We start from the raw sequence: 13,208 nt of genomic DNA on the forward strand, positions 1-13,208 counted from the left end.
AGAGCTAAATTAACAAAGAAAGACCGGATGTGGTGGCTCACATCCGTAATCCCAGCACTTTGGGAAGCTGAGGTGAGGGGATCTCTTCAGGCCAGGAGTTCAAGACTAGCACAGGCAACATAGTGAGATCCTGTCTTTACAAAAAATAAAAAACTTAGCCAGGCGTGGTAGCACCCACCTGTAGCCCTGAGGTGGGAGGATTGCTTGAGTCTGAAAGTTTGAGGCTGCAGTGAGCTATGATCGTGCCATTGCACTCCAGCCTGGGCGACACAGCAAGAAGGCCCTGACTCTTCAATAAAATTAAAACCAAATAAAATAAAAAACAAGAAAGCAGTGGATTTTCATATTCTTTTGTAATTTTGCCTTCACTAAGCTGTGAAACATTGAAATAATAAAACTTTCTTTCTCCATGCCTTATCTTGTTCATTAGTTTTGCTTGAATATTTGAAAGTGAGTACAGCATTCATAGCTGAATACTCTTTGCCATCTTGTAAAGAGCAGCCCGTTTATAATATTGTATTAGTAACACACATGATCTCCAGGGAAGGAAAAAGGAAAATTTTACAAATATTTTTAGTATTTGAGATTTGCAATTAAAATGATCCATGCTTTGTCATTTTGTTTTCTTCTGTATTTCTTGATTTGGTTTTCTTTTATAGTGACAAACTAAAAAATCTCACAGCTATTTTGCTTGGCTGCTATTGTTTGTCAATCAGTTCTAATTATGTTACATTGCTTTTTTTTTCTTTTTCAGAGTTTTAGTGAATATTTCTGTGTAGAGTATTGTAGAGTCATTCAGATGATTTCAGCGTTTGTTTATATGTCAGCATAAAGTTGATATTTTTAGAGCATCAGTTTTTATTTATTTTCTAGAGTAAGAGAGAAAGAAAACAATGCTTTTGTAAATGTGCTAATACATTTTGTCTGTAGAGTATTCAGCTTTAGTGTGTAGTCTTTGAAGTTTTAATCAATGAAAAAATAGTTTTTAAATGTTATAAACTTTACCCAAAGTAGAGATAAAGTAAAAAGTAAAGCAAATCCTTCTCGTGTTCACTTCTCAGATGTCATTTAGCTTTAACAGTTTGATATCTACCCCATTAGATGTTTTCTACACATACATAAATATGCATGCATCATCAGCATACCTACACTCCTAGAGAGACGCATGCGTGTAGAATCACGACCTTTGTGTCATTCTGGGATTCTGTGATGCGTACTCTTCCTGCATTGAACTTGAAGCATATGTCACTCTTGCTCCAACTGGCTTGTGAGCTGCCTGGAGAGAGCAGTGGGACAGGAAGGGTGTCTCCTCACAGGCAGTGCCGTGACCGGCCCACACTCTCGCCGTGCCTCCTGCCCACCTGCCCTCCTCTCCTGTCGCCATGCAGGCAGTGCCATGACCAGGCCACACTCTCACTGTGCCTCCTGCCTGCCTGCCTGTCCTCCTCTCCTGTCCCCATGCGGGCAGTGCTGTGACTGGGCTGCACTCTCACTGTGCCTCCTGCCTGCCTGTCCTCTTGTCCTGTCCCCATATGGGCAGTGCCAGTGATCGGGCCACACCCTCACCGTGTCTCCTGACTGCCTGTCCTCCTCTTTCACACCCTCCCACCTCTGAGTTAAAGCAGGGTTGTTTCCCATTTGTGTACTGTCCCCAAGCTTGTTGTATCTCATTCACTTATTTAACCCCAAAGCTGTTCAGGGAAGCAGGGATCTGATGTTACTATGAACTCAGCTGCTTTCGGTTTCTTAGGGAGTGAAAATTTGGTAAGACTAGAAATTTAAGTAGCCTTGTAGTTAGGCTCTTACCTAACTCGATTTTGTCTTTTCGCTCATTCCTTCATTCATCAGATCTGTACTGCGTGCTAGTGTGCACGAGGCCCTGTTCTAGGTGCTGAAGAGCTGCAGTGCACAAGCGCTTGCCTTCTTGGAGCATGCATTCTAGGGAGGGGAGATGAACATTGAGTAAAATGTAAAAGGTCAAATGCTGAGAAGTCTGCAGAAAAATCAAGTAGAGAACAGGGCCAGGGGTTCCCAGGGAGGACAGGGGAGATTTTGATGTTAAATAGAATGGACTGGAAAGTGCTCAGTGCAAAGGGGAATTTGAGTAAAGGCCTGAAGAATCTGAGAGAGCAAGTCTTGGGGATGCTTGGGGGAGAACCACCCAGGTGGTGGATTTCAGAGGCCCAGAAGTGGAAACCTGCCTGGTGTGTCTGAGGGCGGTGGCAGGAGTGGGTAGAGGGAGCAAGAGAGCAGGGACAGGGGAGCTGACAACAGCCGGTGGGGGAGCCACAGCACTGGCACCTCCTCTGCTGAGTATTAGAAGAACTTTGATTTTACTCTGGGGGGAATTTGGAAGCCTTTGAGGATTTTCAGCAGGCAAGTGACTTGCTCGGACTTAAAGAGGGTCATTGTGTCTGTTGCTTTGAGAGCAGCCTAGGAAGGGGCCAGGGTGGAAGCAGTGAGTCAAGTTGGAGGTGGTTTCAGAAGCTTTGAGTGATGGGGGAGTGCCTTAGCCTGGGGTGGTGGTTTGGACGGGCAGCAGGGCTGCTCCGGCCGTATTTTGAAGTTATTATTGAGTGTGAAACGTGAGAGCAACCAAAGATAAGGACGACTCCAAGGGTTTTGCTGATCCCCTGGGAAGACGGCATTGTCTGATGAAGCCCGCAGGTGGAACAGTCTGGGAGATGAACAAGTGCAGTTTTGACGTGTTAATTTGGAGATTTAAAGTTGACACTTGGATATATGCATCTAGAATTCTGGGGAGACATTTTGGCCAGAGGGATAGGTTTGGGCAACTTCAATGTTGTTCTTTTTAATCCGTAAGATACCCATACAATATGAAATTATATTTTGATCATTTTTCTCCCTCTCTAGGTGAAAGGCCATTTAAATGTAGTGAATGTGGAAAAGCTTTTAACCAGAAGGGGGCACTGCAGACCCACATGATCAAGCACACAGGTGAAAAGCCCCACGCCTGTGCCTTCTGTCCTGCCGCCTTCTCTCAGAAGGGGAATCTTCAGTCGCACGTGCAGCGAGTCCACTCAGAGGTAAACATGGGTTGGGGGCATAAGCAGTATTTCTCAGGGGACAGTAGGTATCTTTTGGATTAATAAACGGACCTGAGAAATTATTTTCCATTTAAAAAAATGCAGGTTGATTTTGTGCCGAGCAGACCCTGTTTTAGAAAATACATACGTGGGAATTTTTTTGGTTTATTACATGTGGAAGAAATACAAACTACTCTCTTTCTGTCTTCTTGCTGACAGCATGGCTTTGGTGAATAAATATTTGAAAATAATCCTAATACCTTTGTTAGTTACAGTCCATCATTCTCAATAATGTATTTCATCCCTTTAGCAAACTTGAAACACAGGCAAGTGTAAGAAATTAAAAGATAAAAAATAAAATTGGGAAAGAAGTGTTTTTCTTACTGCTGATACTACAGAGCTCATATGGTACATGTCCATTCCCTCTTGGACAGAGACCTGCTCTGTTCATTTCCTTCCATGCTGCTTGTCCACGCTTTCGACTAAAATGATGATTTCCCATGGTAATTTTCTGTTGTCTGCAGAGCATACTGTTGTGTAGATCCTCTGCAAGTATTTCTGTAAAGCAGGTCAACCTTGACTCTAACTAACCGTCATGACTTATTGATTTATATTCTAATTGTGAATACAAAGAAATATTTAAACAACCCAAATACTTATATCATGGATCAATATATCCTATGAAATGATTTTGCAGAACAGAAACTATCATATTCTTTTTTTTTTTTACTTTGAGTTATTTAAGTAATCTTTTATTAAAAACTATCATATTCTTAAGAGCAAATGTGTATCTCTTAATTTTTTCCTTAGAGTAATACCTTAACTAATACTGAAGTGAACTTAGAGTTAACACTCACTATCCAAATTTAATAAAAACAAGTAGAAGCTGTCTTTGATCTTAAACAGAATGTCTAAAATGAAAAAGAGAATCTAAATTGAGAAAAAACCCCTGCACATCTCACGTAGTTTTATGAACAGATTCAGAGTTCCATGTTCAATGAGTTAATCTTTTTAATATCTAAGACCCAGAGACATTAGGAAGGCATGTCAGTATTAGTGAGGTACTGAGGTTACCTTTAGATTTCAGAAGAATACATTTGGGCTGTTGTAAGTCATTCTTGTGGTGTTGCCTCTGGGTGAAGATGATTGCATAGGAAGGATCGTGTATTTGTGTAGCACACAGACATACCTCACTGGAGCCTTAGAGCACCCTTGTGAGGTACTTGTTAGTACTCTTGAGTTTAGAAATCTCCCCGTATACTAAAGGGCCCAGAGACTTGCCTGTTGCCACTGAGAGGCGCTCTCGGACCTGTACTAGAATGGGTTGTTCCAGAAAGAGCCTCTAAAAGTTGGTTCGTAAATATTATCCAGTCCTGTGAGGAATCTAAATTTGCTTCTTAGGCACCAGAAACAGAATGGAAGTCTTACTCAAGTTCAGAGGGGGCCAATGAGTTTTCAAACTGGCCTTCATAGTTCTACAGTAACTAACACTGGGTTTTAGTAATAGAGAAATAATATTTTAGATATTTTCTCTGTTCATAGCTGTTCTTACTCATTTTACTGGTTTCCATAGTTTCTGGATTTATCATAGTTTTAAAATTAGTTGTTAGGCCAAAATTAGTTGTTAGACGTGTGATGGCTCACGTCTGTAATCCCAGGACTTTGGGAGGCCGAGGCAGGTGAATCACCTGAGGTCAGGAGTTCGAGACCAGCCAGGCCAATATGGCAAAACCCCATCTCTACTAAAATACAAAAATTAGCTGGGCACGGTGGCAGGCGCTTGTAATCCCAGCTACTTGGGAGGCTGAGGCAGAAGAATCACTTGACCTGGGAGGTAGAGGTTGCAGTGAACCAAGATCACGCTACTACACTCCAGCCTGGGCGACAGAACATCTCAAAAAAAAAGAAAATTAGTTGTTGATACAGAATATCAAAATTGATGAAAAGTTCATATATCATTATGACCGTCTTTCCTAACCTCTGTGGTTTTGGCCATCTGAAAGCATATTTGGTGTAATATGTATTTATATATAACTATCTGGCCTTCACTATTGAACATTGTATTCAGCTGTTTAAAAAACCGAGAACATCTTATGCCTGACAGTTTGTTTTTATTAAATTGCAATAATTGAAAAATGTGTTTTCTCACTCTTGAATAATTTCTACTTTATAGAAAAGGTTAAAATTTCAATTCATCTTATACCGGCAATATTGTTTAAAGAGTTGGGTTATTGATTCTAGAACTATCTAATTTAAAAGAAAAAAGGTAATGTTGAAGGGTTAGATTATTTCTGTCATTTTGAATGGAATGGTAAATTATGATTTGCCATAATTTAAATGTTTAAATTTAACAATTAATTGTGAAACATCATTTTTTTCTTTTTTATTCTTTAAGGTCAAGAATGGTCCTACCTATAACTGTACAGAATGTAGTTGTGTATTTAAAAGTTTAGGCAGCTTAAACACGCATATCAGCAAGATGCATATGGGTGGGCCACAGAATTCAACAAGTTCCACAGAGACTGCTCATGTTTTAACGGTAAGTTTAGTAATTTGGAAGAACTTCTTTTTAAACTAAGATCTGTCGTTTTCAATATGACCTTTACAATTGAACATTTAGTAGTGGAAAGGTGCTATGAAAATTTTTTATATGGAGAAAAGGTGCAAATTTTTAAAGAAAGAAAGTCAATCTTTTTAAATTTGAGAATAATTTGATTCAGACTGTCATCTGAACCTGTAAAAATAAGACAAACTGTAATCATTAATTTGTGAAATAATTTCTACAATGTTATTGGTGATTGTTGAATATTCTTTGTCTTTACATTATAATTTAAGAATTAATTATCCTTTGTAGGTAATATTTCTCTTTTCTTTTTTTTTTTTTTTTTTTTTTTTTTTGAGACGGAGTCTTGCTCTGTCACCCAGGCTGGAGTGCAGTGGCTGGATCTCCGCTCACTGCAAACTCCGCCTCCCGGGTTTACGCCATTCTCCTGCCTCAGCCTCCCGAGTAGCTGGGACTACAGGCGCCCACCACCTCGCCAGGCTAGTTTTTTGTATTTTTTAGTAGAGACGGGGTTTCACCGGGTTAGCCAGGATGGCCTCGATCTCCTGACCTTGTGATCCGCCCGTCTTGGCCTCCCAAAGTGCTGGGATTACAGGCTTGAGCCACCGTGCCCGGCCAATATTTCTCTTTTCTTATGTGACAGTGATACTTTTTCCCAAGTCTTTGGACTTTTGAAACTAAATTATATTTTTCAGTACATGTAGTTAAAAATTATATGACTGTAAATACATATGCCTACACACAGAGAGACTGTGTGTAGACAGGTGCGCGCGCACGCACACATACACAGGGACATACATACACTTATTTTTTCTGTAGGCATCCTATCTCAGCCTTGTTTTGTTACTTGTACTGCACTAGCCTCTCAACAGATTAATAAATGGTAAAATTTAAACATCAGCTATGGTATCTTAATAGTAGTAGACATTAAATACAAGTGTCGGAAGTTTTAATGTATGCTTATGAATGCAGTTACTTGGTTGTGTTATGTCAACAGTTGCCTCCTACCAGTATGGAAAATAAGTCTAATTAATACTTAGTTTTTAAACTTAGGTTTACCTTTAGTGTTTGTTTTTTCTTTTCTTTTTTCATAATATTTGCAGTGTGGGATGGTTCCTCAGTTTATTCTTGACCAGATAGAATGTTGTAAAATGAATTATAAAGCTGGAGAATAGTTGGAGACCACTAATTATGTCTTCAGCATTCTTTTCAATGTTGTGTAAATCAACCGAATATTAGTTTTCATCATTTCCTTTGGCAATATGCAAATCAAAACATAGATGTAGTGAATAATCTGGAATAATAGTCCAGATCATTTTAAACATTTATATTCTCAATAGAAAGAAATGTAGTTATAGGGATTTAGAAACCTGGAATCTCCCTTACCTTATACTCTTATTTGGGCAGGTAAGTACATTAGAAGTTAAATTATATATATTCTTTTTCAGGACTCTCTAGGAATCAGTGTCCAGCTGCTAGGATTGACTCTACGTGTCTCTTATTTTACCTTTCACATTTTCTAACTCTTGGCCTTTTTCAGCCCTGAGGTTTTTTTGTCTGTCAGCCAGGCTGGAGTGCAGTGGCGTGATTATAGCTCACTGTAACCTTGAACTCCTGGGCTCAAGTAATCCTCCTGTCTCAGCCTCTCGAGTACCTGGCACTACAGGTGCATGCCACCATGCTCGACTAATTTTTAAATTTTTTGTAGAGACAAGGTCTCACTATGTTGCCCAAGCTGGTCTCAAACTCCTGGCCTCAAGTGATCCTCCCACCTCAACCTCCCAAAGCTCTGAGATTACAGGCATGAGCCACCAGGCCTGGCCTGGAGAGGTCTCCTCAGCTTTATCTTACGACTCTTTTGATTTTTTTTTTTTTTTTTTGTAAGATTTTTAATTTCTGAGAGCTGTGCCTTGTGATGATCTGATTGTTTCTTTTTCACGACTTTTGTTTTCTTGTTTGATGCGCTTTTTCTGAAATCCAGTAAGCATTCTGTTTTAAAAAGCTTTTTGTGCTCCTTGAGTTACTTGTCTGGGGTCATCTCCCCGTCTCTCTCCTGGGCCCACCTCATCATCTTTGGTCACCTGTTTGTGTTTTAGGAAAGGGCAGCGCTAACCTGTGTGTGAACTGTTGACACGTGGATGGTGCTTGTGGATCCAGGGGTCACTGAGTGTGAGTGGCCAGGGGAACCAGCCCTTCACGGGACCCTGGTGGCAGAACACAAAAGACTTATACTTAGTCTGGGAATTTAGTGCCACAAAAGGTACCCTAGTTCTTCCCAGGTCATTTATTCTTTTTTATCTTTCTTAGCGATAAAAGATATTTAGAGATTCCTCTTTTTTTTTTTTTTTGCCTCAAAGTAAGTGCCTGTCTGCCACTTCCTCCGTGGAGGAAGACAGGGGCGTTCATGTTTGGTCCTAATACTTTCTGTTCTGTTTTTATTTTTATTTTCTAAATTGACAGACTTGAATTTTAGAGCAGTTTTGGGTTTACAGACAATTTAGGCAGGAAGCACAGAGATCTACCATATACTCTCTCTTGCTCTCGCGCTCAGTTTCCCCCATTTCCGACATGGCACATTGGTCAGGTACATTTGTTACAACTGGTGAATGAATGTGGATATATGATTATTATTAACCAAAGTCCGTAGTTTCTGTCAAGGTTCACTCTCCGAGTTGTCCATTCTGTGGGTTTTGACAAAGGTAGAGTGTCCTGTCCCCACCCACACAGTGTTGTACGGGTAGTTTCCCTGCCATCCGCCCTCTTCTGGATGGGACATTTCGGATTCCCAAGCCCTGCAGGGGTGGGACTGGCTGTCTCTCCCATCACAGCCCTTTCCTCTGACTTAGGTTTTCTTGGCTGTAGCATTACCGTGCATTTATTCCTCCAGTCTCCCTGCAGGAAGAATTTTTCACAAATGTGTTGAATTATTTTGACTGCAGTGGTTCTTTCCTACTTTTTAAATTTGTATAACTTGATATTTTTAAAATTCCTTCACTTCAATTTTATGAGCTAACAGGAAGGTGAGGGTTCGTGCACTCAGTCTGTCATCTTGAGTCTCTACTGCCCACTTGAAAAAACTGTAAAAAATTGCATTAGAACAATTTATTGTATATGTTAAGAGCCAATATCGTGCCAAACACAAGAATCAGTGAGGCATGATATTTAAAATTTTTAGGATACTCTTAGAATCTAACACCCTTAAGGAGGGTATTGCCTTTTTTTTTTTTTAATTTTCCTTTTTAAATCGAAGAGCAAAATTGTATTTTTAATGAAAATGTTTCTGTGTTTCAGGCCACACTCTTTCAGACGTTACCTCTTCAACAGACAGAAGCCCAAGCCACGTCAGCCTCAAGCCAGCCAAGCTCCCAGGCAGTGAGCGACGTCATCCAGCAGCTCCTGGAGCTCTCAGAGCCGGGGCCGGTGGAGTCAGGGCAGTCCCCGCAGCCTGGGCAGCAGCTGAGCATCACAGTGGGCATCAACCAGGACATTTTACAGGTGAAGCATGCTTCCCTGCGGTGTGAGGCTTACGCGCTCGTGCTGGGTCAGAAACCAGGGATGATCATTGAGAAATAAATCTGCAGGACTTGTCAAAGCCAGGGTATCCTCATGAAAAATGTGCCTGAACCGAAAGAAATTAATATGCCTACTTAATTGCTTATGGACGGCACAATATTCAAATGATTTATTCATCTATACATTAAAAAAATCACAAACTTTTATTTTTTTTTTCTATAAATGAACTTACTTGAAAAGAACAGCCTTTTCATAAGTTGTATTGATTTATGTTGACAGAGGTGGAAAAAGTATTTTATTCTTTCTTGAGGTTTTGGTTTATAATTTGGAGACAGTCATGGGTGTTGACAATTCTGAGAGCATTCATACCGCCTGGCCTTCTCTCAGGTGTGTGGGCAGCACCTACACATGTGGGAGAGGGGTGAGGCAGGAGCACAGAGCCCCCAGCCTTCTAGTCCACCACTACTTCACACTAACTCTTCGCTTCTAAAAAGAGGGGGCCTTCCTTCTCCTGTCTCTCTGTTACTTGTTTAACCTTCCTCCTATACCTTCATGGGGAAGAGCTGGCCAAGGGTATGAGGAATCTCAGGGTGTCGTTCTACAGCCGATACCTTAAAGTTAAGCCCAGTGTAACTCAAAAGCCTTAAGATAGGGATTCCCAAGTTTATTTAGAGACAACCAAAGTTGTGTGAGGTAAGATTTCTGAAAGTCAAATCAATTTTAATTAGAAATGTAAACGCTTATATTATTTTGGGTGGGGGCAGAATGTCATATATCAGAAAAGATGTTACAGCCTCAAAGGGTTGGAAGCCTCACTGCTAAGTGATTACTTGGAATTGTAGATTCTTGTTTCTTGGAGTGAAATTAGAATTCTATAGGTAAAGCTTTGTGATTGATTTTGGTAGGCAGATTTGGGCCATCGTTATCTTCTAACCTTTTAGTTTTGTTCTGTCTTAGCAAGCCTTAGAAAACAGTGGGCTGTCTTCAATTCCAGTTGCAGCACATCCTAATGACTCCAGCCATGCCAAGACCTCTGCACCACAGGTTCAAAACCCAGATGTTTCCAGCGTTTCGAATGAGCAGACGGACCCTACAGACGCAGAGCAAGAAAAAGAACAGGAAAGCCCGGAGAAACTGGATAAAAAAGAAAAAAAAATGATAAAGAAGAAATCACCATTTCTACCTGGTAATTTTGCTAAACTTTAAAGTTTAGACATTGGGATAGCGTATTTCTGGTTTTTAAGAAATATGCCCTTCTTTTTTCCTCTGAAGGTGATAGGATATGTTTGTTGAATGTTTTGTAGCTAACTGTAGTTGGTTGGTATTTAAAAATAAAAATAACAGCCATAAAATTTCTTAAATTTATCTCTTCTCCTTAACCTGGCTTCTTTCCTGTATTCAGTTTGTCCTGACTCCTCGCCAGGGCTTGAAAGCTTGTTGTCTCTGACTGTTCTCTCTCTGCTCTGCTTAGGTGCCTCCTCTCCATTGAGATCCATGGCTTTGCTTCAGTTTTTCTCACCCTTGGTGCTTCTAGCATCCAGCCATGTGATTCTAGTAGCTTCTGACTAGTCCTTTCCTCTTCTTCATCAAAGGACCCCTGCAGCACAGCTCCCTCCTCCACACGTCACCCTTTCCCGTTACACTCCAAGATCCATTTCTTGGCTCCTGAGTATCCTATCCCCTGTCCAGCCTGCATTTCCAATCCTTCCTCCCTCTGTGCTTCTAGGCACAAACTTATTATACATCGTACTGAAACTGGATTCCTACTGTTTCTAGGCATCCCTGCGTTTCTGCACATGATGCTTTCTGCAAGCTTTCTGCAGCAAGGATGCCTTCCTTTTCCCTCTCCCTCTGGTCTCTGTCAAATCTTGGCCATCATTCAAGCATCTTCAGTGCTCCGTCATTCAAGCATCTTCAGTGCTCCTCCTCATGGACGGACTCTGAGAGGTGCTTTTCCTTGTCCTATCTCCCACAGCACTTAGAGTGTTTAGGATTCCTGCATTCTCTCATGTTAATTGTGCACAGATGCAGTCTAATGTCCCTTCTAGGTAATAAGCTCTTTCTGGCCAGGAATACAGCCTTTTCATTTCTGAACATTCCACAGTGCTCAATATGGCTCTTTCTACAGGAGCAGGAATTTACTACATCTTTCTTGAAAAAGATTCCTGTCTTTTTGGCAAAACTGTTCCTGTAAAAACCTTTCCCAGGTGTCTTGGGGAACAAGTGCATTCTTGCTACAAAGCATGGAATAACATTGCCATTTCTGTTAACACTTCTTTCCTAGAATACATTTTCTCATTTATAACATGATTGTGAAGTTCTTGTTTCTCAAACAACACAAGTCCTGCTCTTCTTCCCCTTGATCTGGCCTTCTTCTCCCCAAGTGAAAGACAGGATGCTGGAATCTAAGCAGTTTCTCCCACACAGTTTCCTGGTATCTAGCAGGGCAAGAAAGGGAAACAGGAGCCATTTCCATGTATTTTGATTAGCTGTGTGGTAGCCTTCCAGGTTACAGGTGTGTTATGTGTTCCTGATAATCTGATGCAGATTTATTACCTGTGTGCAAGTGCCCGCCTGAGCCCCATGGGCCACTGTCTCTACTTATTGTGCTAAATTAGATGCGTTCACCTGGGCAGCAAGCCACTGAGTGAGGAGCCATGTCAGACCTTCTCCTTCCTGAAAGTACCACATAGCCATGATCCTTAGACCGAGAAGGTGAGCGCCACCCCGTGGTGCTCCTTCCAGACCTTCACCCGCATGTGCTGGAAGCAGCTTTCTCCCTGCACCAAGTGCTAGCCAAGGAATTCCACATGGAATTGCAGGAAACCTTCCTGTACGGTGTTCTAGGTTGGAGTACTGTGTTTACAGAGTTGGTAATGATTAGGTAATTTCTGGACTACTTGAATCAATCAAATACACATGTAGAATACTGAGCAAGTGCATGCAGTTCTAATAATTACCCATTACATTCATGGGATCCCTAGTACAAGTTGGAGCCAGTGCTTTTTTTTTGTTTTGTTTTGTTTTTGTTTTTGTTTTTGCTAAGTGACCTGTCTAATATGGTTATGAGAAAACCATGGGGACTTTTTTTTTTTTGAGACTGGGTCTTGCTCTGTTGTCCAGGCTAGAGTACAGTGGTGCAATTATAGCTCACTGTAGCCTTGAACTCCTGGGCTCAAGCAATCCTCCTGCCTCAACCTCCTGAGTAGCTGGGACTGCAGGCATGTGCCACCACATATGGCTAGTGAAAAACTTTTTTTTTGTAGAGCTGAGGTCTTGCTATATTGCCCAGTCTGGTCTTAAACTCCTGGCCTCAAGTGATCCTCTTGCCCCAGCCTCCCAAAATGCTGGGATTACAGGCATGAGCTACCACTCTTAGCCTGGGAACGTGTTTCTATATAAAGATGTTCCTTTTAATTAAAACTTTTCAATGACCAGTGCACTTTTAACATAGTGATTCTATCTGAAAATGCCTCTCCAAGGATGGAACATCATTTGATATCTTAGAAAGACCATGAGGAAAACTATTCTTGTCTCGTAAGTCGTAGCATTAATTGCTTATAACTCACCTTCATTATGCTCCTAAGTTAAGCATACTCCACCATGTAAAAGTATTGCTTTTGATTTATTCACTTTTATCAGATTGAATGTTTTTGGCGGGATTTGCTTTGTTTGAAGAAGTTATAGTAAAAATTTAACAATGCTTTTATAGTTATCATACAACTTGTGACACATAAATCATTGTAAACTTTTAGTAAAGTTTGAAATTTATGACCGGGTGCAGTGGCTCATGCCTGTAATCCCAGCACTTTGGGAGGCCAAGGCAGGTGGATCACGAGGTCAGGAGTTCGAGACCAACCTGGCCAACATAGTGAAACCCCATCTCTATTAAAAATACAAAAAATTAGCTGGGTGTGGTAGCAGGCAGCTGTAATCTCAGCTACTCGGGAGGCTGAGGCAGGATAATCGCTTGAACCCGGGAGGCAGAGTTTGCAGTGAGCCGAGATCATGCCATTGGACTCTAGCCCTGGCAACAGTGTGAGCCTCTGTCTTAAAAAAAAAAAAAAGACATTTATTGTGGTGAA

At 41.0% G+C, this 13,208-nt stretch overlaps 1 protein-coding gene across 3 annotated transcripts in view; it reads left to right on the forward strand.

Moving 5' to 3' along the window:
- The window catches only part of ZNF236 (zinc finger protein 236), a 146,736-nt gene that overhangs the window by 48,919 nt on the left and 84,609 nt on the right, over positions 1-13,208 (forward strand). For all 3 annotated transcript variants that reach the window (XM_030925730.1, XM_030925732.1, XM_030925731.1), the window contains exons 6-9: positions 2,875-3,047; positions 5,443-5,586; positions 8,902-9,105; positions 10,081-10,309. In XM_030925730.1, coding sequence (XP_030781590.1) covers positions 2,875-3,047; positions 5,443-5,586; positions 8,902-9,105; positions 10,081-10,309 — 750 coding nt within the window. The remainder of the gene's footprint in view (positions 1-2,874; positions 3,048-5,442; positions 5,587-8,901; positions 9,106-10,080; positions 10,310-13,208) is intronic.

Source organism: Rhinopithecus roxellana, chromosome 21, assembly GCF_007565055.1.
Source record: "Rhinopithecus roxellana isolate Shanxi Qingling chromosome 21, ASM756505v1, whole genome shotgun sequence".
NCBI classification, from domain to species: domain Eukaryota; kingdom Metazoa; phylum Chordata; class Mammalia; order Primates; family Cercopithecidae; genus Rhinopithecus; species Rhinopithecus roxellana.